This window comes from Pelecanus crispus, chromosome 1 (genome assembly GCF_030463565.1).
Source record: "Pelecanus crispus isolate bPelCri1 chromosome 1, bPelCri1.pri, whole genome shotgun sequence".
NCBI lineage: Eukaryota > Metazoa > Chordata > Aves > Pelecaniformes > Pelecanidae > Pelecanus > Pelecanus crispus.
The window spans coordinates 152,932,153-152,959,341 of NC_134643.1; the positions used below are offsets into that span (position 1 = coordinate 152,932,153).

A 27,189-nucleotide genomic window follows, 5' to 3' on the forward strand; every position below is an offset into this window, starting at 1 on the left:
GAAATTGCATTTTAAAGGCTGTAAATTGAAAACAAACAGAAAATGAGACTTAGAGTATTTTTAGTGTTTGCTGTTGCTTGTATCACTTCTGTTAATAGTGACCTACTGTCTGAAAAGAGGAAACCAGGATACGCAAGCTTGAAGCTGGAAAAATTTGATCCTTTAATGTCCTCATAGTGAGAGTGACTGAAACTGTACGGATTCTCATGAATCTGATAAATTTGCTTCTTGCCAGGTGCTTGAAAGGATAAAGGTTTTCTGCTGAGAGGGATCTGTGTATACCTCTTAAAAGAAAATACCCTGTTCAGCATAAGTGAGGAGGAAAGGAGACACTGATTCTTCTAGCCTTGAAATCTGTGGATATGAATCTTCATCCTTTTCCTTTGGGCCATGAACATGCTAATAACATTTAAAGTTTGACTAATAACTATTATAATCAGCCTTCAGGGTTTCAGTTGCCTGTAGGAAGGAAGAAATTATTTCCCTAATGTGTAATTTGGCTTCTTGGCTGCTGATTTGTGCAGTGGCAGATCACGCTGTGACAGCTGAAATGCGTCCTACCCCAAATGTTACGTTGGGCCCCTCTCGTAGCAGTTGCCGGTCATGTGGCGGGGGTGACCGAAATGGCACAGTCAGCAGTTCTTAACACTCTGGAATAGTAAACTGCAGCAAATTAAAGTATTGGCTACAGTATTAGACTGATAATGGAGCATGATGGTGTCAGCCTGGACTTTGGGAAGACGTTTTTCCAGGAGAAATTGTTAGGGATGTTGCAGAAACAGTCATCTTCCTCTGTAGCATGGGGAATGGTTCACCTAATAAAGCATGCCCAGGTGATCTCATACTTAATTGCTTGCAGAGTCTTTTGGCATTGGTAATAACCTGTTCTCTATTGGTGACACACATATTTTGCGTAAAAGGACAGAAAAGCCTATTTTCAGACTTGCACTGCAGAAGTTTGTGAACTTAACTTAGCTCAGGTAGTACGAGTGCAAATGGTGAGCAACTGCTGCTCATTCTGGAATGGGCAAGTACTCGGAAGGAAGCATTCTGCTCTTTGGGAACTGTCTGCATTTCGCTTTGAAGAAGCCTTTGTCCTCCCTGTGGTCCATATTGGAGAGTTTGAGAGCTGCTCTTAGAGGGATTTGGGTGCTGCTTTATGACTCATCAGTGGAGCTTTTTTAAAATGCAATTGGCTTTGCCTCATTTGAATGAGGTGACTCGTTGCTTCATCCTGAATTGGGAGTCTGAGAAGTCAGTTGCAAAAACAAGCTTTCATCTCATGAAGGTGTAGGTATTTACTTGTCATTTCCTTGCTTTGAAAGAACCGATAAAGTAGAAACAAAGGCTTGAAAGTTAGTCTAAAACAAAGCAAAAGGTATAACTGCAGAAACTTCATCACAGTCTGAGCTGAGATGTGACTGCCGCGAAATGGCCAGCAGCCAAGCTTTGCACGCATCTGACTTCACCTGGCACTAACTGTCATCTGGTCTCTGAAAACATTTCTTAAATGATAGAATGATGAACGGCACTGCTATTCAACAGTGTCATCCACTCAAAATGTCCTGTAACATCTGGTGCTTTGTTCAGAAGGTGCAACAGAGATGAAATAACTGCAGAGTGGCTGAGAAAGTGGGGTTTACAGAAGGGCTGCCTGTGTTCAAGCTGCTTGGGTAGAATGCTTTGGCTTGTTTCTCTGAGCTTGTGTGCGTGTTATCCTTACGGAAAAACTGTTGCTACTTTCTGCTCTTTGTACCTGGAGCGTATCATATTTAAAATGGGGAAAAAGCCTCAGGAAAATACTAAGAATTTGTAATTTTATGTAAAAACATACATTTGAAGAAATAACCTTTTGTGTTTTACTGGTTGATGATAGATTATGAATATGAAAAGCTGTTTTCTAATGAATTTTTTTTTGTGCCTGGTGTCACAGTCAAGTTCTGTGTATTGTTTGTTTCCAGAGCAGAAAACTAGAAAATGAAAGAATGCCAAAAAGCCCAACCTCTGAAGTGCAATACCTTTTGAATGTTAGGACGGTGTGCTCTTATTGATAAATTCTTTTATTAAATTGTGTTTGTTAAACTTGCGATAACTCAAATACATGAGAAAACATAATTTCGTTCTGGCTTTGTCCCTAAGTAAAAAATTGAGAATTTTCCTGCCATATCGGCTAATCTGTAATTTGGTTTGGTGTTGGGTTTTGTTTTTGTGTTTTTTTTTTTTTTTTTTTTTTTTGCACGGAGGATACGCATGACATTTTTATGAAGTTGTGATTAACTGTCATACTTTGCTTTCTAACCTAACATGTCAAAGCTTCATCTTCTTACTTCTTGTGCTGCAGTTCACGTAGAGATTTTTGAGTGGTTTTAAAGACAAAATTAAACAGTGACTTGAATGTCCTACATATGTATTGCCAGTTAAATTGACAAGAATTCACTTGTTTTTTTCTAGGATTAAACTTTAAACTGATAGACCTACTCCAGTAATTTAAGTTTTAAAAGCCCAAATCTTCATAAGCTGTAGGACTTCATCTTGTAACAGCTGTTTAAATGCTGTTTTGGTTTTGGGTTTTTGGTTTTTTGGTTTGTGGGGTTTTTTTTTAAATATCTTGCCCTATGCTTTGTATCATTCTTCAATATAAATGATTGACCAACCCCCAATTCTTGGATTACGGATGACTTGTTTGTCTTGAAAATAATGAAGGTAATAACAATAAATATGCAAAAAAAATTTTCAAAGATATTGCTGACATGACAGACTAGTACTGCTCATGCCACTGTTAATATTGCAGGACATGCATATTGTTTATAATCTGAGGGCCCCTGCCCTCCCCTCTGTGGTGATTTTCACACTTCCACATGAGCTGGGCTTTCTCAGGCTGTGTCACTAAACGTTAGAATTCTGAGGTGCGGTAGCTTGGAAAGTAACTATATAGAATTTTGTTGTCTGGGGTTTTTGTTTGTTTCGTTGGTTCTTTTTGTGTACCAAAAGAGACTTTTGGAGACGATAGCAGCAATTGTTGGTTTATGTTAATTTTTACTTTTGGTTGTATGCAAGCAAGGTTGTGGAGTTTGTACCTTTTAGGAGAAGGTATCAAAATGTGGGATGCAGAATGTGATGTGCAAACCATGATATGGTAAGTAGCAGATTGAATTTTGGGTGCTGAGTGAGGTGTCACTAAAGCAGCCAGTGAGGAAATGCTTGGGACAAATATGTGTCAAAAATAGTGTTTCTCTGTGGTAGGTGCCTTTACTCCTGTCTGCCAAGAGTGCTTTTTTTCTTATCTTTGCTTTCAGAAAGTAATGTCACTTATTCTTTTAAAAAATAATGGAGACAAGTGGCAATGTTGGTGACCTTGTAATAATCGTTTTTGTTAGAACACTGACCTTCAAAGGGGGAGATGAAGGTTTAAACCTCCTTTTTCAGACTGGGATTCAAATTCCATCTTCCAGAAGCACACACTATGCTTCTGTGTGCTGGGAACTCTTTAACTTCTTCCTGTTGAAGTTGTTCCTCTTTGCGGAAAGAGGGGTGTGTTCTCACTCCTTCAACTTCATCTAGCTGAATGGTAAAGGCAGTAATGGAAAAAAAGTCATAGGGTAGGGGAGGAGTAATTTATAGGGTGTTTGTTTTTTTTTTTAAATACAGTTTTCTAGTTTGAGGTTGTTACTGTATTTTAGCCTAAAGATGTGCTTTTGCCTGTGTGTGTGAGAATAGTCTTTTGGGGAGTAAAACTTAGACTTGTTTGAACTTTTCTTTCCTCTTCAACTCATGTTCATTCTTGTACAGATTGTTATATTTTGCAGGAAGTGCAATGCCCTTATTTCTTTGTCTTTAAAAGAAAGTAGCATTCCCTACGTTTTGAGAGGAATTGAAGAACAATTGCCTAACAAACATTTAGAGGAAATGAGTGGAGGAGGAACACTTAATTTGCGGATCCTATATGTGACTGAGGCGTGAACTTTTCATCGAGTTTAGTCATATGGTGCAAACACTTCTAAACTGTTTCAAATTTTATTACGTTACTGTCAAGATGGAGAGAGTTGTTGCCACATTGAGGATTAGGGAACAGTGTGAACAAGGCTTTCCAGATGTACAGTTAAGATTTTAGGTGTGTAAATGAAACTGAAATTCCATTTATAAGTGTTGGAATTCTTTGTGGGCTTAGATGTATTAAACTCAGTTGTTTAGGTACCCAGTCAATCATATTGGTTGAAGTACTGAGTTAGCTTTGTGCAGCCAGTCTTTTTAGGGAACCTAGAAGAAGTTGTTCGCTTCGGAGTTAAACATTTTTATGCCAGAAGACTGATTTGTGAAATGTGGTACTTACTAATATGAACATCTTGGAATTGCAGCTCTCAGAGGAAAATTAGTATCACACATTTGTGTTTAGTATTTCATTAGACTCTGCACTGTTATTTTGGTTTGTCACAGCTCTATCTACAAAATGAGGTACAGCAGATTTTAGATGTTGTTCTTTTTAATTTAATAACAAAGTGTTTTTCCATTAAGTAAACTTAGTTTTTGTTTTTCTTTGCAGCTTTCATCCAGTCAGATGGCATAATAGAAATGCTACGTTTTGATGAAGGAGACCTATTGCAGGTATGTAGTTGGAATAAATCATCTGAACTAGCAATGTTTCATCTCCTTTTTGATAGCTACTTTTTGAAACTCATAGGTGAGTGGATTTTTGAAAATAAGCAAGTGTCAAAATTAAGTAAGTCCAAAAAACTTTTGGACCTTCTAGAGTTATTTTCAACAGTATGCTTTGATGTGTCCTGAGGTTCTGGTTTCCTGATCTTTTGTGTTGGGAAACTGGTGGAGTTTACCACAGGTTCTGTCTGGCCTGTTTGTCCAGACTTTTTTTCCCTCAGAAAAAAACTGGGGGATCTTTTGTGTTTAAGACTCGTTTTCACATAGAGTTGGGATGCAATTGGATAGCACAACTAGAGGAACTGGGAAGTGTTGCAAGACTCCCAAATGTAAAGGCAGCTCTTGGGACCAAATCACCACTGGGTTTAAAGAAAGTTCAAATTACTGCAGTGAGGTAATTGCTATTCCAAATACAGATTTTTGGGGGGTATAACGTTGCCATTCTTGTCAGCTTTCTTTCAGTGTGAGTGAAAACAGATGAAAAGTTAACTTTAAAGAATACGTGCTGATATTTTGAGAGGGTGGGAGTAGTTGGGATGAAAGACGTAGCAACATGGCTTGATACTTTAGAGCTACATAGTTCTGAAGTTCTGTTGACTAGAATCTCATACGCATGCATTTTGTGGTTTGTATTTATGTTGAGAATATCTTTTGTTAAAGTTCCTTGATGATGTTAGTCCTGGTAGTTGAGAGGGAGTAGAGGAGAAAGAAGAAAGCAATTGTTTAAATTATTAGAACACATGGCATGTGACTATGTTTAACTTAATTAGTTACCAGTGCAGTGCTTGATTTACAATTCCTACCTCCTGTCTAGTCTAGAAGAGTCAACAAATGTAAAAGCTGTATAGTTCTGGGCTTGTGATAATATTATTTGTTTCAGATTTATGAAGGTGTTCCCCCCCCCCCCCCCCCACTAAGTTGTTTGGGTTTTTTGGTTGGTTGGTTGAGGTTTTTTTTTTTTCCTTCTTCCACTGCTTGGTCCTTAATGTAAATCAAGAATAATTTATTACAGATTTTAAGATTATAATGTGCAAGGATAAGATCCTTCAAAATTATCTAAACTGCTGACAGAAAAGGTTGCAGTTAAAACCAAACCAACCAACCCAACATGCCCCCACCAACAAAACCTACCAAACAAGCAAACAAAAAAGCCCCAGGTTCCTCGTTAAACAGTTGTTTAGATGTCATGTGCTAAACACATTCTCTTAATAGAAATCTATGTAAGCTTATTTTTGCACATAGAGTAGAATGGTGGAAGTTTTCCATATAGTGGTTACAGTCTCAATTATTGCAGTTTTTGACTCAGAATCTTTCTCTAACTTGCATGGAGATACCACATATCAGTATAAATATAAGAGAAAAAAATCACTAGGCTTAGTTTCTTTTCTCTTACATACTCTATTAGAATATATTTTGTTTGACAAGAGTGGTTTAATAAAAATGACAGACAGGTGTTGGCCCAATTTTTAAGATAAAAACGATGCAGTCAAATTCCCTTATCTGCATTTTAGGTGGCTTTTCCCCCAGTTTTGTGTTTTTTTTTTTTTAAACTAATTAAAATTAATCCTACAAATCTGAAACTATCTTATTTATTAATTTTAGCACTCTGTTAATCACTGTAGTTGTTAGGGCTAGAAAGTAATGGTGCTGCTGTGAACCACCTCAATAATTCATATAAAGATGGAAAAGTAAACTGGACTGTTAACTATTCCAATTTTATTGCAAGATGCAACAGAGACAGGAAAATTAGTTTAAATATTATGGTGGGACAAAGTCAAGCAATTCTGGATGTTGCACTGTAACCTTAGTGCTTTAGATTGCATTTGGCTGCCACTTATCCTAATACACGGCTGAATATTTGATTTAAAACAAAGCAAGAGAGACAAAATTTCCAATAAATGGTTTATATGTTTTATATTATGGTGGTGGCTCTTATGCCAAAAATACCTGCATAAGTGAAACCAGTTTCTTTTAATCAGAATGATACAGCATGTTTTCTATAGCTAACAATTTTTTGGGTTTTTTTTCCTGTAGATTTTAATATGGTGACCTCTTGTGACTACTTACTGCAATTAAATAAAACCAAAGCAAATACATTGTTGTAAAAACAGATTTAGATCTTGTGAACCGCGGTAACTAAAGTTTTAAACCTACTGTAATGTCATCGAATGTTTCTCTTTCAGGTTTTCTGTAAGTTTTCACAAATGTTTGTTGACTGTAGGTCATCCATCATTACAGAAAAAATATGATGATGTAGTAGTAAATCAGTATTGTCTAATGTTGTCAGGTGATTTTTTTTTTTTCTAAATATAAAAAATAACCAATTCAGTGCATAAAGTGATTAATAGTCCTTGAAGTGTCTAAGCCATCTCCAGTCTTGGTTTATTTCCCCCCCCTCGAAGAATTTGATATCTTTATGGTGGAAGCAAGCCTTGTTTGATGGAGGTGCTTTCAAAGTAAGGCAAATCAAATGCTAAGTCTTACATAATTTAATCATAAGGGACTCCTGCCACCTCCCTCCAGTTAGAGTATATCTTCTTGATACTGGTTTTTGTACTTATTTGGATTATGTACTGTTGGTGAAACACTCCTTATGTGCTATGAAACCACTGCACACAATCGCATTTTAGGAATTTTGTTGTAAAAAAATGAGTTGTGTTGGAAAAATTGGGTTTGGCCAGACTGATTTAAAACAGTTATCTATTGAAGGAGCATAAATCTTTAAATACTTAAAAGTAAGAAAAAACCTTGCATTTAGTAAAGATAAACTGTTAATGCAAATTTCATTAGTTCATGCTAGTGGATAACAGTAGCGAAGTGGAGACTGTACTTTTTGGGTGTGGAGTTCCAGTATGTGGATTAGAAAGTGCTATACCATGTAGCTTTGCCCTCTGTCTTAACAGCAAAAGTGAGAATTTTTCTCTAGCATACACGTTTAGATTAAAGGTTTATATCACAATAAATTTACGCTACTTCTGCCCATGGATTAAATTACAGTAATGAGAGAATTTCCTAATTCTGTCTGTTCTTCACATGAATCAGTGCCCTTAAGGACTCAACTCTTTGAACTCTTCAAATAATTTATTTAGATCCTGAACATAGGGTAAGAATTGTATTAATATAAATTGCCCATTGCTCAATGCAATGGCGGGTTTGATTCCCCCCCCCCCCCCCCCAATAGCAGGCAATTTACAGATGTCTGTATAATTGGTTGGCACTTCAGTGTCATAGATTTGTTTGGTTGCAGTGGACCTCAGGAGACCTCCTAGTACTTTCTTCAGGTAGTCTTGTGTGTAGATGGACTACCCTTGGCCAATGCTTGACTTTTCTGTTCTTAATACCTCTAGAGAAGTAACTTTAACAAGTTTCCTTCAATCAATATTTGTTTCATGCCTAAGCTGGTTTTGCTGCTTTTATCTCAGTTTGGGTTTTGTTTTGGTTTGGTTTTTTTCCCATCTTCATAACAGTTTTGTACTGAGACACCTATAGCTTCTTCATGCAAATTTTTAAAAACACCCTGTAACTTTCTTTACTGGATTTTTATTTGTCTACACACTACTTAAAGCGTAGCATTTAATTAGGACATTAGTACTCTGAGGCTTTGAGAAAGGATGGAGTAGTTGCTTCCCTGTGTAATAACGCTTGTTTTAGTAATTCCGAAATGAGTTGTAAATTTTTGAAAGCATTTTGTTTGCTTATATAGTTTGTATTTCACTATGCTCTCCAGACATATTCTTTTCTTTAGTGTACTACCGTGTAGTCAGTTATTCCCAGTTTTAGATTTGAGCTCTCCTTCAGCTAAACTTTGCCTTGTCAGTGTCAGGCCATCTCCTCTGTGTGTCGTGATTATTTGAACCCTTGTCCGCACCTGACAGATGCTTCAAGTCCCTGACAATGTTGTCATCTGCAGATATTAGGAGTGCTGATATAAACTACAACTGTTACTTTGAATAAATTATCCTTCATGTTAAGCCAACATACTGGCTTGCTTTTGGAGGACTTCATTTTGAAAAGTGACCAGTAAAGTAAAATTTATTTTTCAGAGCAAAGTTTTCATTTGCCTTTAGTTCATAAAGGACTGTTTTCCAGGTCATTCTGTTTATTGTGAGAGCTCTTGCCTTGGGTATTTAATGTTTTCCTGTACAATGTAGTTGGGGCCACTATTTTCCAGAGTAAGCTGTCTTCTATTCAGACTAAGTGTTTGGAAAGTAGTTCAGCTTATGCAGTAGTATTTTTAAAGTAGCATATTCCTACAATGGAAAAGGAAAATGGTAAGACTCTTCAGTCAGACTCTTAACATGAATCACTAGACTTACCCTTGCTGCAATAATCTTAAGTGTATGAATGGTTTTTTACAGGCGAACTTCCAGAAATTATTTTACTGATACTTAGTGGTTTGCAGAATGGCTAAAATAGGGGGAAAAGAAAACCTGTGTGGTGGTATATACTTATTATGTATTTACTGTCTTTGTTCATAAACTGCTGTAAACTGCTAGTCACAGAAGCTGGTAATGAGAATTACAACGGTCCTAAATGTCCAAAAGACAGAATCTTAACATGACTTGCGGTGGCTTTGCAATGAGGAGTCTATGGGACTGAGTTATATGTGTGGGACTCGGCAATGCTGGTCTCTTATTGGAGGAATTTTAGTATTTTCTGCATGATCTGTACTTTATTCCATATGGCATGGTAAAGAAGTATCTTAACAGAAGGGGCAACCATTTGGTTCTGGTGTATCAGCAATAGTGTTTTCAGGGTGTAAAATTTAACGGTGTTTTTTTATTACCTCAAATTTTCATATTGTATGTTGACTTTTAAAAGGGTTTTGATATGATCTCCATCAATATCCATATAGCCAAACTACTACGATACAGACCGCATAAGTGGGCAATAAAGTGGCTGGACCACTGACCTCGATGGGTGTACTGTACAGTACAAAGTTCAGCTGGCAGCCAGTTACCCATGATGGAGCTTGATACTGAGGACAGTACTGCTTAATGTCTTCATTAGCAGCCTGGATGATGGTGAAGAGAGTACCCGCAGTAAGTTTGCAGATGCTACCAAATCGGGCAAAGTAGCTGATACAGTGGAAGGCCAGGCTGCTATTCAGAGGGAGTTTGGCAGGCTGACAGGAACCTCATGACATTCAGCTAAGGCAAATGCAAGTCCTGCACCTGGAAGAGAATAACCCTGTGTAACAGGACAGGCTGGGCAATCACTGGCTAGACAGCACTGTAGAAAAGACCTGGGTGGTCCTGGTAGACAAGTTGAATGTAAGTTAGCCGTGTGCCCTTGTAGCAAAGGCGGCTGCCAGCCTACTGAACTGCATGAACAAATGTGGACTCAGAAGATAAGGGCTGTGATTTCCCCCCCCACTTAAGCACTTGTGGGGCTGCAGCTGGAGTACTGTGTCCAGTCTGGGCTACCCAGTACAAGGAAGGCACTGACATACTGGAGCAAGCACAGCAGAGGGATACCAGGATGGTCAGGGGGCTGGAATGCTTCTCATGTTAGGATGTGTTTCTTTCAGCCTTTAGAAGAGAAGACCAAGGGGAAAACTAATTGCTGTGGGCAGCGTAGAGTTGACAGGAGGCAGACTTTTCATTGTGCAGGATGAGAGGCTTTGGACACAAATTTCGGCATGGGAAATTCCAAACCCATGTAAGAAAAAAAGCTTTTAAACTTGAGGGTGATCAAACACTGGACCAGGTTTCTCACAGAAGTTGTAGAATTTGTGTCTTTGGAGATACTCAGAACTCAGTGGCCCAAAGCCGTGAGCAACCTGCACTAACTAGCCTGCCCTGAGCAAGGGTTGACTAGATGGCCTCTGGAGTTTCCTTCCAATGTGTGTAAATTTTGTAAAAGAATAAAAGCCATCTCAGTTCATTGCTGTTGCTTGTGAGCAGCTGAAGTCCTTCTGCTGCTCAGAAAAAAATTGCAGTTTCTTCTTCTTGTACAGGAGGAATTGCCATCCCCAGGCTTTAGTTTAAAAGTAATTAATTGATGCCCAGGAGTAAGTGACTTGCAGAAACCAATGTCAATAGCATGCATTGCATCAGCTAAAGTCAACTGATGTTTTTGTTTCCTTATGTGAGTTTGGGTCATGAAAGAGCATGGCAAGAATGACTCTGTTCAGTCCACTTTCAGCTACCTTCCAGATTACAGCATTCTTTTTTTTTTTTTGTTACCTTAAGCAAGATATTAATATTTAATTATGTTTCTTTTAATTATTCTACTTATTAGCATAGAGCTCATGAATGCAGCAATGAAGATTTAAGCTGCCATCTAAGTATTGGTTTTGTAGCTGTCTCTCAACATTTCGTTGCAAGCAGCACATAGCTTTTCTACAAGAAGGAACCAGCCTTACTATAAAACAACAATATGTAAAATGTTCATACAAAATTAGAACTGAAAGAGTCTTTTAAATTAGTGTGGATACTCTTGTATAGGAATACAGAAAGCTTTGGTTGTTGAGAATTTTGGTAACATTGAAGAAATGTATCTGGTGTCCAGAAATCTCAGGTCTTAAGAGGGCCTCCCTGTTCTCCCCTCCACCTCCTGCCATCCTTGTTTAAGACTTTAGGGCTTTAATTCAGTTGCTTAAACATAGGTAACCAGTGCTATCTGAGATGCCTTGGGCTGTCCCGGATGTCCCATGGACCTGGCAGATACGGCACAGGGCACAGGAGAAACTGTGTGCCCTTCTGGATGTCAGTCTGAGACCAGGCAGGTTGCCCTAGGACACCAATCTCAAGTGGCAGCAGATGCCTATGTTTAGATGACTGAATGTAGTGCTAGGTAACATGACCTCTTACAAAGAATTGAAGAATAGCTATTAGAAAAAACTGGCGAGACATTAAAATTAACCTTTTTGTTGTTGTTGTGGTTGGTTGGTTGTTTTTTTGGTGGGATTTTTTGCTTTTGTTTTCTGGCTAAAGTTAACAACCATGGGCATGTCTTTAGAGACAGCCTTCAGACTGTAAGGTCTGGTTTTTGATTCTCTATGTGCACAAGATTGGTATCTGGATAGTTCCACAACTGTACTGAGTCTGTAAGGTGTACTTTCAGGTACAGATTCTCTGTGAAATCTTTCTTGAGGATATGAGTCTCTGGAGAGGAATTGTTCTAAGTCTTGAAACTGGTGCTGGCTGACAGCCTTCAAATTTTCTAACTCGCTGTGTGCAAGTTGCCTCAAAATCTTTATTCTGAAATCCCTTTCGTTTATAGTTTTATCCTTCTAGGGTTATGTAAGAGAGAAATTAAGGCATGCAGCTGTTAGTAGCAACAGCCTAAATGCATGTGCTATCTCTAAATTAAAAAAAATAGTTAATAAAAAAACCCCATCTATCTCCAAGACTTGAACACAGCCTTTTGGGTGGAAGGATTGTAAACCCCCAGAACTGGTAAAAGAGGTGATTTCCAGCCCCCCCCCCTTCTTTTTCCCAGTTAGTTGTATATTTCTACTGTTTCTTTTGTGCTGACCTTAGTTTTTGTTGTTAGGCAGTCAGTTGGATCAGGAAATTAATCCAATTGAATTTTTTTCCCTGTAACTTAGCTTAATACGTCTCTTGAAATATTAATAGTGTACACATGCAGCCTTCTTCCTGATCTGTACATTGCAAGGTAGTATTTTGTTATTTGTAATACTTCTCCTGTACAGATAAGATTTAATAAAATTTTCCTGTAAGTCATATTTTGCTAATGCTGCTCTATTAGAGATGTATCCTTTACAGGAGAAAAGAATAAACTGTATTTATTAAAGAGCGTAATTTTGTTTCTCTTTGTTGAATACTGCCAGTTTATCAGGTAAAACCTACACTTTAAATAGTAGATTGATCTGGTATGTGGTTTTAGGTACATGGTTTTAGTTCTTGGCATTTACATTCGATTAGTTTTGTCCAGTCACACAGGAAAAATAGCATGCCAGGCTGCAGCAAAGTAGGTCCACAATTTTACTTGAAGATCAAATTAAAAAAAAAAAAAATATTTAGAACATGTAACTGAACACATTTGTATGTTTTTGTTTACTGCACGACTTTGAAGATTGACATGTAATAAAAATGAGTGGTAATTATAGAAACTGCCACATGAGATTTATTTTTGGTTTAGTTCCATGATGCTATGGTTGATGAGCTACTGAAGTTGGTATGCTATTTCTTTGCTCTTGATTGACCCTGATTTTTTTTTTAAAAAAACAACCCTAAAAAACCCCAGACAAAACCCACACAACAAAGTACCCACAAAACCCCCCAAACAAACCAAAAAGTAAACAACCCCCTGCTCAAAACACAAAAAATGTCATTGAAATGAATTGGTCCTTTTGCTTGTATTTAACAAACATCTGAAAGCAAAACCCAGGCTTTTCCTTATAAGTGTGAACCTTCGATGGATTTTTGCTCTGAAATATATTTCAGGTGTGTGATCTCCTAGCAAAGTGATTTGCGATTTTAAACTTTATGTACAGGTATTAGACTAATGTTTTCATAGCAGTCTGTAATTTCAGAACATAGGAAGGAAAGCTTGAATGATGATCAGTCAGAGAATTTAACTCCAAACAGTTAACTACAGCCATGGCTATGTAGTAGTTCAGCTATTGTCAATGACGTGTATTTCCATTTGTTTCTGTATTTTTCTGGAGTTAAGTTTGATCTCCACTGCCCTCTGTCTAAAAGTTGGCCTGGGTGGGTTGGGGTCTTAGACTAATATTAGGGGTACTGATTGTCAGTTATGATGTTTAAGAGCGTAGCTAACAGACAACTTTCTCTACCAAATAGTTTAAAACTTAATAGAACATGCTCTCTTGTTCAGAGCCAAAGCTAGTTGTCAAGGATGGGACAGTGTTGGTAATGACTATTTTGGATCCCCTGTCATAGGATCTGAACCTGTTAGCTCCATCATCTGACTGTCTTTATGTGCTTTAGCTACATTTCTAAAGAAAAATCAATTACTGAAAGGAAGGTGGTATTTAATTGTAGTGAATAATGCACTTTCAAGGACATTGGTAAGGAATACAGGGTGTCTATACATCTGTTAACTTTACGGAGTAAGTCTGGTTGTTGTGGTTTAACCCCAGCCGGTAGCTCAGCCCCACCCAGCCGCTCGCTCACCCCCTGCCGCCCCATGGGATGGGGAGAGAATCAGAAGGGTAAAAGTGAGGAAACTCGTGGGCTGAGATAAAGACAGTTTAATAGATGAAGCAAAAGCCACGCATGCAAGCAAAGCAAAGCAAGGAATCAATTCACTACTTCCCATCGGCAGGCAGGTGTTCAGCCGTCTCCATGAAAGCAGGGCTCCATCACGCGTAATGGTTACTTGGGAAGACAAACACCATCACTCTGAACATCCCCCCCTTCCTTCTTCTTCCCCCAGCTTTATGTGCTAAGCATAACATCAAATGGTGTGGGGTATCCCTTTGGGGTCAGCTGTCCCAGCTGTGTCCCCTCCCAGCTTCTTGTGCACCCCCTCAGCTGGGGCCTGCTGGCTGGTGGGGTGGGGTGAGGAGCAGAAAAGGCTTTGAGGCCTTTTCTGGCCAGTGAGCACTGCTCAGCAATAACAAAAACATCCCTGAACTACCAACACTGTTTTCAGCACAAATCCAAAACATAGCCCCATATAGCTACTCTGGAGAAACTTAACTCTATCTGAGCCCAAACCAGTTGTGTAACAGTATTTCACAGGAACGCCGTCTCAGCAATTTTTGGTTGTCTCCCTCCAGTAGGCAGGAAAGTCAGTGGTGTGAATGCACAGCATGGAAGAATGGAACTGGTGAAATCGGGAGAAGAATGGTTTTAAATGCCTGTGCTGTAGTAAAAAAGAGGGATACATGCAGTTGCTTGGTAGGGAGGAATAGCAGATGATTTCAGTTAGTAGAGAAAACACTCAAAATGGATTTGGGTCATTTTTGGGTACCTATGCCTTACTGATTCTATTGCATAGATCTTCAGATCCAAAACTTCCCCGTCATCAGCACTTGCAGCGTACCACTTGCTGCATGCATCAGAGATGTGCAGAAAGCTTATAAATGCTAAGGCTTACTGAGCAATTTGTCTGTTAGCCTAGATCAGTGGCAGCTGGCTGTGGTGAAGATCAGCGTGCCTCAGCTGCAGTCAAATAACTTGGGCTGTTTGGTCCTTATAAGCAAGCACGAGCCTGTTTCTACTGAGTAGGCTGCGCAGCATCTCTTGCAGAGCCGGGTGTAGTCTGATGTGCTTTTAGAGAGAATGTGCACGTCTGCAAGCTGTAGGCAATAGTTACATGATTTAAAATAAAAAATAAAAAAAAAAGAAAAATAAGATTGGAAAGGCAGACAGTGATTCATGGTTGTCAGATCTATGATAGAAAAGTAGATAATAAGAATAAGCATATGTAATTATAAGTAGCTGTTTGAAGCTTATTAAAACCATCTTTAAAATACTCAAGCAATACATATTTTCTGTAGAGCTTTTAAAATCATGCTGTTGTGAACTAGAGGAAATCACTGGCTTAATGTTTTGAACAAGTGCTTGTATGAAACATTAAACCAGCTTTTGACAGCACAAGTCCTTTTTGGATGGAGAGAAAATATTTTCAGCTGATTTGCTTTGATTCAGTTTCCTATCTGTTTTTTAAGTTGCGAAATTAATGGGTGGAAGTTTAAAGCTGGGATGTTTGCTCTTACCTTTCCCATCTGAGGAAAAAATAAAGTATGGAAGGTAGAGGTCTATTTTTTCTGATTAAATTCTTTAGATTTTGGAGCTAATCAATTAACTTGTTAGGCAGTGCTTCCTGGGAAGTTTTACATACAAAGCATTTTGTATTATCAGCATTCATCAGTTAACTAAAACTGGTTTTAAATTTTTTCTTCCTTCATTTTAATTGAATTTCTATTACTATTCTGAAACAATTCACAACAGGTCGTATTTCCTTATATCTTACTGGAAATAGAAAATGGAAGGTGACATAAGAAATTAAGAAGCTGAAGTAAAAGCTTACCAGTATGTGAGTAGTATACCTTAGCTACGAAAACTTAATGGAAACATTTGCAAGCCAGTGTATTTTAATGAAAAATAAGAAATGCCCTGTTTTCCTAATTACAGCACAAGTGTAATATGTAAGTTTAAATGAAAACTTGCTGAGTTTTCATTTAAACTTGCTGATTTTTAAATTATAATAAAATTGGCAATATAAAACAACCTGCTTTGTCTCTCAGCATTCTGTTCAGTGAGGAAAAACTACTGATCACGCTGTACTGCAAAGCGTAATTTCATGTGAACCCCTTCCTCCTGCAACATCCCTTTAGCAAGGCAGTCTGCCTCTCTGTTTCAGAGGTTTTAAAACAAAAAAGCTAATTGATGCTCTGCCTAGACATTTAAAATTGCAAATAAATCCTGAAGTTACAAACAGATTAGCTTTGTTTTACAATGGTAAATAATACACTTCCAGCTTTCTTCAGTTTGATACAAATTGGAGGGTCAATAAACCAAATAATTTCATTTTAAATCTGAAACATTACTTAGATTTACAGTCCAGAATTGATTCTTGACATGAATCAAACATTAATGTTTGTGGACTAAGTGATTTAATACTAGTAATTGTAACATTTCAAAGAATTGTCTCCAAAAAGCAAAATAAAATACAGATTCTTTTATGAAAGGAATTTTTAAGTAAAGATTTTTTTTTAAAAAATATTTTAAGAAAAAATACTTTTATCTTAGGAAAAGCAAGGAAAGAAAGTGTAATTTGTAGTTGAAATAGAAATCAGTGCAGTGTCCAGCCAAGGGACTTGATTTTAGTTCTGAAATGAGATACGAAAAATTATTTCCCTTGCAAACGAACGACATCCTTATACTAGAGGTGAACTGTGTCAGATGAGCTAAGGTGCACCATAGACTTTATCAGACCTGTAAGCTTTCTTCCTGCTCCCAGAAGATAAATATTTGTCTTGGTTATGAAATGCCTTTAAGAGAAGGACTGAAATCCTCAAGTTGATCCCCAAATCCTATGGGAAGACAGAAGTTTTCAAAGTCAGATATGTTTTAACATTAGCTGTATCAGGAGGACACTGCATACGCAGCGTTCTAAACCAGTTGGGACTTCGTAGACAAGGGTAAACTAGTTGGAATTTCCTAGACAACCTAACCTCCTTGTTTTCAGGTAATTAACTGTAATGTCCAGCGGAGTGGTAGTAAAAGTATGAATAATAGAGGCTAGAAGATCATTAGCAGGGAAGGAGATGAAGTTGCCTAATCAAATGGAGATTAGAGCGTTCTTTGTTTTCTAGTTCATTAAATTATACCAGTGAGGTAATTGCTTGTCTGTTGCTTGTTTTATATGCTTTTCTTTTTAATTGATTTCTTACATCTATGCTAGGTTTTTATTTTGCTCTCTACAGTGTTATAATTTCCTGGACTTTTTTCCTCCTCTCTGTTCCTTCCTAAGTTGTTGCTTGTCTTACAGTTTGTAGGAGTTCCTACCACTTGAACTGACTACAGTTCTTGGCCAGGGTCAAACAGTCTTTCAGTAGAGGCTTTATTTCTTTAAGTGATTGGAAAAAGCCAATTTGCATTTTCTGCTCCAGATCGGAACTTCTTCTTTTGTCTTTCAAGATCTGATCTACTAACTTGTTAGAGTTGCTGGGGTTTTTTTCCCCACAGGAAGTATGATGCTGTCAGTGTCTTAAATTTAAAACCATTTTTTCTTTTACAGACTGAGACAACTATAGGCCTCAGTTCATATCAACAGAAAAGGTAAGCATGATTTCCTAAAAGTAATATAGCCATCCTATTGCGAGATTTGTGATACTTTTCGTGAGAGTAATAAAGTTTTAGTGTAAACAAGATCAAATACAAATTGTGTAATTTTTCAGTTATTTAAAATGTAAAATGATTTTTAATATTGGACAGCTAAATCACATCAAATATGGAATAAGAAATGGAAGAATTCTTTAATTCACTTTAATGTATACGACAGTAATTCTGTGTAAATAAAGGGGGGGGTAAACTGAGAGTCTTTTTGTAGGTTTGGGGTTTGTTTTTTTGTTTGGTTTGTTTTTTTTTTTTTTTAAATCATTTTACTGAAGTTTTATTGAGAAAGGAGTGGGTTTGTTTACCTGCTTCAAAAGTTCTGGGGTCCTTTTGAAGGAAAACTTTATGATGTTGCTTTTGATGGATTCTGCCCCCCCACCTCCCCAGTGTAATCTGTTATCAAAGAACTTTGCATGTATAGTATCTGAGAAGGAAAATAAATGGCCTCTTTTTGTCCCTGGTCCCTAATTTTTCTCTGGAGATTCCCAAATATTCCTGTGTATTTAATGAGTGCATTGAACAGCAGTAATGAAGCTTGTTTCTTATATAATAGCGTTCAACAAACTGTCATGTGAAGCATAGCTTATTTTCAGTAAATACAGCTAGATTTTTTTCACAGGCAGTTTCCATTTCCTTCCCAGGAAACTAGTAAAAGGATGATTCTTTTTATCATTTCATATGAGTATATGAAAAGTTCTTATTTTACTGTGTACATAGTTGCTTAAACATGGACTTGAGAGCATTCTCTTTGCAACACATTTTGAAAAATTTCTGGAAGAAGAGCAGTGTTTTTCATTTTACACTTTTAAAAGTCTTGATCCTATTTGTATCACTTGCCACCAGCCTCTGCTGCCTTGTGATTAGAAACGGACCTAAATCTTGCAATGTAAATCTTCTGAATTGTATGAAAGTACGGTAGACTTTGGCTTACCTAGTACTAGGTTTCTAAGCATACTTGGAATTCAAGAGTTTGGGGGGGAAAGAGTGAATATGAAGGTGCTGAAGAACCTTAGGAGGATGTGGCGGGTCTTTCACTCCAGGTGAAATTAAACCATAAATTCGTATTATCTTTATTGTGATAATGTAAAAGAGAAGAGTTAATATTATGTATTGAAATAAGGCAGTTATTTCACATTTTGATCTGAAGCTTGAGGCAATTGTGTGTTATGGTAATGTAAATTTTCTGAAACTTGTGTAGTAAGAACTTCGCATTTGCTTTTTAATTAAAAAAGTTTAGCTTAGTCATTCTGCATAAAACTTCAAACTTTGTGGTGCTGTACCTTCCCTGAATCTGTCTTCTTTCCCCTTCCCCAGCAATGGAGGCTCCTCTCTGCTCTTCAGGGCTTCTGCCCATTTATTTCTCATCCATGAAGTCCCTCAAATTTAACTTTCCACCTGGTGCTTTTACTAAACTGTTTGTTTTCTACTTGCCTGTTAACGTTGGATTAAGCAAGCAGAGTATACATTTCACTAAACTGCTCCCATAAATAATTACCTCCAAAGATGTATTCAGTACTGGTTTCTCTATTAACCACTTACACATACAATATATACACCTCCGTGTGTGTAACTGTACTGTGATAGGAGAATGAATTACCACATGTAAAGTTACCATGCATTTAGAGTTACTTCAATTTAATTTTCCTGGTTGCTGTAATCACTCAAACCGTAACATTTTGGTCAAGATAAAATAAAAATATTTTTTTAAAGATCAAATTAAAATGATGCTTTTTAAATTATTTGTTTACTAGGGGTTTTCCCCATTTTGCTACCTTAAACACCTTGTGTGAAGCCCTGTGCTCATTACTCTGTAGTGGACTTGGACTTTGTACAGCAGTAAAGGAATCTCTTAAATTTCATTATTGAACTTCTCTTGTATGTTGAAAGATAAATAAGATGATCCTTAATGCTTCCGGAAGAACACAATCAAAGCAAAGAGGTTACAGAGCAGTATAACTAATACTAAGTTCTAAAACTTCCGTTTCTGTAAGCCAAGTAGCTTAAGCTAAGTGATCATTGTGTTCTTGACCGTCATGGTTTGTAATACTAAATCAAGCAGACTTCTGGTCATTCATAACTCACAAACAACATGAGTGGTTTAGTACCCCAGTTGCTGTTTACCTGTCCTTCCTGCCAAGGATTCTCTCTGCTGGGACAGAGAAGGTATGTGTGCTTGTGGCTCAGCTGCTGCAGTTTGTGGTCCAGTGACTTATTTTATCCTGCCAGCCATGATGGGTTTGTACGTGGATTGTGAACTGGAGCTGTTGTGCTGTGGGTATTTGTTGCATTCTTCCACGAGCTGTTAGGGGACTGCAAAATGGTAGGGGACACAGCTGTGGACAGGAACTTAAACAGCTGTAGCTGTGTGCCACTGTATGTCCATCAGATTGCAAGTATGGAAAACAAGAATTTAGGAATGACAGTTGAACTTCTGAGAACCGCGATTAGTGTATTTTGTCCTGGGTAGAGTCAGACTTTATGGAGATAGTTTAAATGGAATAGTATCTTGTTTAAATCATTGAGTCTCAATGGCAGAAAGAAGGTGCCTTTATTGGGACCCAGGGATCATGTGCAATTTTTTTGTCTCCCGGGAGAAAAAACTGAATTTGGTGGTCCTTGAGAATGAGACTGAGGCCATGGATTAGATATGCTTCCAAGATTTTTTTATTTTAATTTCTCATCTGAGAAGATTGCATTCTGTGTTTGAAATTTCAGTGTTCTAGAGTGTGTTCTGATAAAACACCAGTTTACAGACTTGAAAAATCTCCAGTTTTTCCAGGAGAAATAGTCCATTCCGCTTTAGAGCGCTGGCCTATTTGGGGTTCAATCACAATGTGATAGAGATCTGCATCGCAAACTCTTCGATGCCATATGGCAAAGTAAATACCCAGTTTGCGCGCGTGCTCTCCGCCCCCCCGAGGTTTTACATGGATCTTTCTTTCAGGTATTTTTCTAAGTGATTCTTTTTCAATGGGGTTGCTAAAAACTCTAGGTTTCTGGTCCACATGCTTAACTTCTCTAGATGACTTGTCTTTCATTGTCCTTATTAGAGATTATAATACCTCCTTGGTATAGCTTGCAGATATTTCTTCCCTATCTAGACAGTTTATTCAGTTCTTTGATCTGTTTTTTAACACTAATTGGAAGGAGGGAAAAGAACTAGCCATTTAATGTGTTTTGTTCTTGCCTATGGTCAGATTACAGCGCATCTATTCAAGCTTCTCCCTGTTCTTTCCTCACCCTTTCCCTAGACGATCCCCTCAGGAAGTGTTAGCTTTGAAGTTTAACATCTGATATAATGAGTATGTTTTCCTGATACAGGGTTAATGTTGGCATAACTGAGCCAACCACTAGCTGGGCGTAGTTGATGAAAAACTTTTGTTGCTAGTCTTTTTATTCATCTGCATGTGTAGCAGTGGCTACTGCCAGATACCGAAGTGGTCAAATGTTTTGTGGGAGCTCACTTTCTCACTGAGGCTGTGTTTAATACTCCTATTTCTAAAATAATATTAACTCTAAAAATTTAAATACATTTTGTGATATATGCAGCTCAGCTTTATTTTTAAATATTAACAAGTCATGGATGCACTCAGGGAAATAATGATTGGTTACTTATTTTTTTTTTAGCCTAAAATGTTCTGTCTTTGAGGTGGCTCTTTCAAGGACGTTCTGGCACAAAAAGTACCCGCTGTGAGGTACTTGCCTATTTGCTATTTTAAAAATTCATGTGGCTATTTTTGGACATGCTTTCATTTTATTTTGTGGTAATAGAAATAACAAAGTGGTGGCTTTCTAAGAGTTTGTTAAATAAAATCATGAGATCTATTGCTATTTGACGGTTTAATGCTGTTGTCTTTATTTCTCGACAATTTATGGCACAGGAGAGGAAATAGAACCTGTTAAACAAAAAGTAAAGTAATGTGGGAAAAATACGTGGAGAGTAATGCTTAGATTTGAATTTTCCACAGTAGCAATTAACGATGGTACAGATAAGATTCCACAGAGCACAGACCTCCTCCAGAAATCCCAGAACAGCTGGAAAGGTAAAGTGAGGATACAGAGAAACAGTTACTGCCCAACTTTGCAGGAATCTTTAAATACTATACTTGACAAGCATTATCTTCATCTCCAAATGCAGAGATGTGCACGGATTATTTAAAATTAGGAGTGCCGAGTACTCTCTGATAAACAGCAAAACATTATAGAAGTGCTGCAGAATGTCCCTAGACAGAAGAAAATTGTGTCTCACCACAGATGGACATCCATCCAGACCATACAGTCTTTCCAGGCATTGACAGTTTGACCATCTTTATAACTGCATCTGTGACTAACCTTATTGAGACATGAAGTTGCACTTTGGTGAATTGCATCTGATAGTAGTTTGCTTCTGGGTAGTAGCAGTACAGTAGTTAGTAGTTGAGGTAAGTGCCCTCTCACTTGGATGACAGAGTGGATGGTACGGCAAGGGTAACGATCGTGCCAGGGGCTGTGTGCAGTTCACTCTCAAGTCTCACTTTTAAAATCAAAATTCTTGCAGAAGGGAAAAAGTGTTCAGACCATCTTAAACCATCACCAGGAACTAGTCATTCCTGAAACTTCAAAGGTTCAGGTGACACCTGGCCAGTTCTTGGTCTGCTGGAGCTTGTTGGCAGATGTCAGTAGTCCTCTCTCATTCAGATGCATCTTTTCCTTTTCATGTTCTTCTTGACTTTGAAAGTTAGAAAACTTGGAGGGGTAGGGAAAGAAAAATGTTTAAATTCTGATATAAGACCGGGAGCCATAGCTCTATATGCATACAGTAGTAATTAACTGAAATGTCATTATGCTGTAAAGTTGCCCTACCCATGGGTGTATCCAGCCTTCAGTGAGCAAGTGCCGAGCAGAGCAGACATTATCATCGTTTTGTAAGTCTGCTGCAAGTTGACTCATGTTGGACCTTTCAGTAGGCAAAGTTTGGGAATTCCAATATTGCTTGTTCCCATTTGAATCTTATTACAGTTGTTACTTTTATTATAATAGTTGGCATTCATTATGATGTAGCTGCCTTTACCAAGCTTTAGCCATTTAAAAATTCTGTGTTGTCTAAATGGCTATTCAGGATAATGTAGCTATGCAGTCTGAGAAAATGTTGCTTACACTTTTCATGTATGTGGAGAATTAAGTATGTCCTGATTGTTCAAGTTAGGTCAAGTTACTCTTGACTGTATTTTCAATGTATTTGAAATAAAGACCTTCATTATTGCTTTTATAAATACTGAAAATATTTCTGATAACTTTTCCATAAAAGGAATTGATAGGTCCTTTTACCAATAATTACCAATTAAAAAAAAAGAGGTGCTGGCTGACTGTTCAGAGTTTTGAAGTTGGAAGAAATTGACAGAACTATTTTAAAAATCATTATTGAAGAAGAGTAGTTTCTGTTTAGTTTTATCTTGACAATGGAGGTACATGAGCTTTTTGTCCTTTTCAGTGTAAAAATGCACTCTAAATGTTTTTTAAAATTGGACCATAAACTGTGAAAAGTGAGATGATCACTTTGAAGACTTACTATCAACTTGTTTTATCCTTTCAAAATATCACTGCTAATATAATTTTCCAACTTCATTCTCTTATGTCCAGTGTCTCTGTAAACTTCATTTTGTTGAGCACTTGTTCCATGAGGTTTGATTTTTAGCCTGAGAAGGTATACCCAAGCTCTGTCTTGTTCGACAACTGTAATGAACCACAGCAGCACTTAATAGTAGCAAGAATTGTAATTTGCTGTAGATCTGGATACAGTTCTTCCTCTTAGTGTCCTACACCTTCACTTCTATTGTTTTGTGATCTATATATACACAAGCGTATACACTTGCGCATATATAAGTAATGCTTAGACTGTACTATGCCTACTCTTGCCCCAATAGTTTTATTATGTGGATAAAGCTATTTTTAATGATTAAGCTCTAAGTAGTATTGAAGATGCTTTGACATCCAGACTTAGAGAGCTGTAAATTGATCAGCATGAATAGATCTCCCTATTACACATGTATTATACTTGGAGTGTGAAGATTCAGTTGTGGAGTGCTAGAGTGAGTCATTGAGACATAGTATTTTTATTTAAAAAGCTATTAGTTTGTTGTACTGTTGTTGTTGCCTAGATCTGTGCTATTAGAGAATGCAGTTAAGATTTCATACCCTATTCTTAAATTTTTCCTCCTGTAAATAGCTTCCATGTTGAAGTGGTTCTGGAGTATGGAAAGACATCTGAATTTGATCAATAATTAGTTGTCCAGGAAGTATGCTAGATGGAATTAGATTGATTGAGTTCAAGGCCTCAACTTCCATCAGGCAAGCCACATGTGCCTGTCTGAAGGCATCTTCTATCTCCTGGCTCCTCCCTCTGTTAAGGCAGAACCGGGTGGTTCTGCTGCCCTGGCTGGGTTTGTGGAGCAGATTTGCCTACCCAGGACATGTAGCTGCAGCTCTGTCTTTGGGCATCTAGGATTGATACAAAGTCAGAAAACAAGGATCTAAAATAAGAGTGGTATTTTAATATCAGTAACAAAAGCATTTAAAGAAAAAAGAAAGCCATTGGTCTTGAGCCATTCTTTAGCCTTCCCTGTTTCTTCTTTAAGTTATTGTCTCCCTGTTTTATGTTTTATTGTATGAATATGATTTTTATTCAGCCCAAAACAAAGTGTTACTGAATTACAGAGATCCTTAAGTGTGGTCACAATCACACCATTCTGAATAAGACAATGTTTCAGTCAATGAAATGGTTTTGTATTTTTTTTTTTTTTTCTTGTAACTTGTGTTGTGGGTTATTGATTGTGCTCTATATAACTGTACTGGTAAAATAAGCAGTAGTAGAGAATGTTTCCAGATTCTTTGTTGTCTTCACTGCTGGATTGTTTGAGTGGTATTTTAAGTTTTAGTCTTCATCTACTAGCATTCTCCTAAAGCGTTTCCAGAGGGAAGTTAGCATAGGCAAAGCTAAGGAATGTTTCTAGAGCAGAGTCACTGTCTTCTGGATGAGTGTTTAACAGTATAGACATGGGCTGTTTACTCCCATGTGGCCTCAGTACCATCAAATGGGTCCAAGATGGTTTATGTACTAGTATAGATGTAGTTGGAGGAGCTCATGATGTGTGTGTAAATTATTGTTTATACATTGAGGAAGATGTTTGGATATTGCTATGAAAGATGATATAAACCTATTTAGCTTACTGTTTCACTTAGCCATCACTATAAAGTAACACTTCCATTATGTCTATTTCCAAGATATGTACTCTTGCATAATCTTTTTTGGAGATGCCACATAATCATGTAAATGGCTGGTAAAATTACAGTATTCTGACTGGACAAGTTTTTCAGGCTGTTTGTTCTTTTGAACTAGTTTCTCTGTTACTGGTATTAATGAACATTTTGCTAAGAAAGGGAAATTTGAGATGGGAAGGGGGCAAAATTGTATCATTTAACAGTATCTTTTACAGCATTTTTATTTTCCTTGCAGTGTATCCCTATATCGGGGAAATTGCCGACCCCTCCGGTTTGAGCCACCAATGCTGGATTTCCATGAACAGTAAGTTGAAAAGTCTTTTGCTCTGTTCAGTTAGACGAATAGGAAAAAAAAAAAATTCTCAAGAGCATTTAAAACTGATGGAGAAGGTTGTATACATAAATTGTATTGATAGACTGGCCATAAGTGTAGTTGACCTAGTTGTTCCAGCGAGCTGGTGTACATCATGTAGCGACCTATCAGCTGCCATGGTTTTGGTAGTGTAGGTACTGGTACATACTTTCTAGGTACTTGTACAGCTGCTCTGCAGAGTGGAAAAGGTTTAAGTCTAGAACTTAATGTCCTAAGGTGAGATTGCCTTTCTGCTTGTATATAACCCACGTCAGAGAGCATCTACTCTAGCATGTCCATTTTACTACTGCTTTGGTGGTAAGAAAGCTTTGTCAGTGGATCTGCAGTTGCCAGAAGAGTAACGCAGAGTTGTGAGAATTAAGCCTCAAGGCGAACAAACAGCCTCCAGGAACTTAGCTCCATGCTCTACCTTGCAGCTGGTTGCTGTTTCAATCTCAGTGGCTGAATGCAATCGTTTACAGCAAACTTACCTGTGACTTCCCTGAAAGATAAAAGAAAGGGAGGAGGAAGGAAGTTTAACAGTTTGAACAATGTACCTGTTTGTGATCAGTTCCTCTGAGAAATACTTCAGTCTTAACTTTTCTCACCAGTACCTGGTTACTGTGCATAGGTAGCTACAATCAGTCTTCTTGTTAACAGTCAAAATCCGTTCTGGAGTTGGTGTACGCGGACACAGCCTCTGTGCATGACTGATGCTTTGACGCAATGTAAACTGCAGTGAGGACATTTCAAACATTTTGTTAACAGTTCAACCTGAAGGAAAGAAAACAGCCCAGGTGTGCCTTAGCGCAGTTTTGCTTCCCCCATCCTCAGCCAGCACTGTTGCTGGATAAAAGGCTGCTTCATTTACAGATAAGACATGGATTATTAATAAAAACATAGTACCCCTTGTCTGTAGGAAAGACTACTGTACAGTGTGGTGACTACAGAGATGTGCAAGGAAGCTCCTGTGTATTGACATGGTGTATACTTCTTTGTTTCTGAAAGAAGAGAGGCTGTAACTGTATATTGTTTCACAGAGTAGTTTTCCAGAAATAACCTTTATACAAAAAAACAAACATAATACCACTAAATAGCAAAGCTATATGAAAATGCCTCGTTTTACAGAATTTACTTGTGCTCAGTCTAACAAAATTGTAACTTCTGAGTAAAGACATAATAAATCACTCTGTCCTCTCTTGCTTATTGCTTCAAAATTTCAGAATCTCTAGCTTTTGATGTTGCGTGGTTTTGTTGTCTTGTTTTTTGTAATATCAGTAACTGGTCCTAGGTGAGAGGATACTGAGCTTCTAAATTGAATAGTAAAATACCTAGTGGTAAGCCCTGCTGTACTGCATCTCTGCTATAACAAAATTAAGTTATAGTTAACAAGTTACACTAGTGAGTGCGGTACAACTCAGACTTGTAGAGCAGTTTGCTCTTTTTTAGAGTTACTATAAACTTGCCTATTGATTTGGTTTTAAGTGATTTTTCTCTTGAAATTGTACAAGTTTTCCACTCATAGTAATTACAGAATTTGACTTTTTTGAAATGTATTTTATACCCCTTTTTCTAATACGAATAAAGTGTTTTGTTGATGTGCTCTGAAATATCTTGCTTTTAAAGGTCATCTATAGTTTGCATGCTTATCTGAAGAAAGCTACATGTGCTTCTCTTTGTGGATTTCCAAAGACAGTTTTGTTTTGGGTTTTTTTTTTTCCCCTCCCCTCTTGCTAAAAATAGACCCCAGACAGTATCATAAATACTTTAAGCTGTTCTTCATTGCATTTTGGCTTTTTGTGTAAGCTGTTCTTGTCAGAGCTGAAAGCACTGAAGAAACTGTGTAGATCTAGTACACTGTTAAAGTAGTGCAAATCTCTTAGGAGGGGTTCTGTACAATAAATGCAAAACTACACTGGGGGATCGGTGCCTTCTGTCAGTTAAAACAGGGAACCTGTGTGTTAGATCTTGGTTCATTGTGTGTTCTGTTTGGTTTTTTCTAACAGTATATGCTAATTTATCTGTTGAAGTTTAGGTCATAATCTCAGGCAGAAATCATCTTCTCATTTTTGACACCTTACCAAAGTTCTAATAACAGTTTTAGAAAATGTTTAGATAGGGAGCCCCAAAGTTCAGTTTAAAATC

The 27,189-nt window shown here is 37.5% G+C and overlaps 1 protein-coding gene across 5 annotated transcripts in view; it reads left to right on the top strand.

The window, feature by feature from the left end:
* TMEM131 (transmembrane protein 131) overlaps positions 1 to 27,189 on the top strand; it is a 102,137-nt gene that overhangs the window by 16,162 nt on the left and 58,786 nt on the right. For 4 of the 5 annotated variants that reach the window (XM_075711173.1, XM_075711166.1, XM_075711178.1 and 1 more), the window contains exons 1-3: positions 4,547 to 4,602; positions 17,338 to 17,378; positions 24,928 to 24,996. In XM_075711173.1, coding sequence (XP_075567288.1) covers positions 4,570 to 4,602; positions 17,338 to 17,378; positions 24,928 to 24,996 — 143 coding nt within the window. In that variant the 5' untranslated portion in view covers positions 4,547 to 4,569. Of the gene's footprint in view, positions 1 to 4,540; positions 4,603 to 17,337; positions 17,379 to 24,927; positions 24,997 to 27,189 lie in introns of those variants that run through there. The other variant, XM_075711160.1, reaches the window with a different exon arrangement.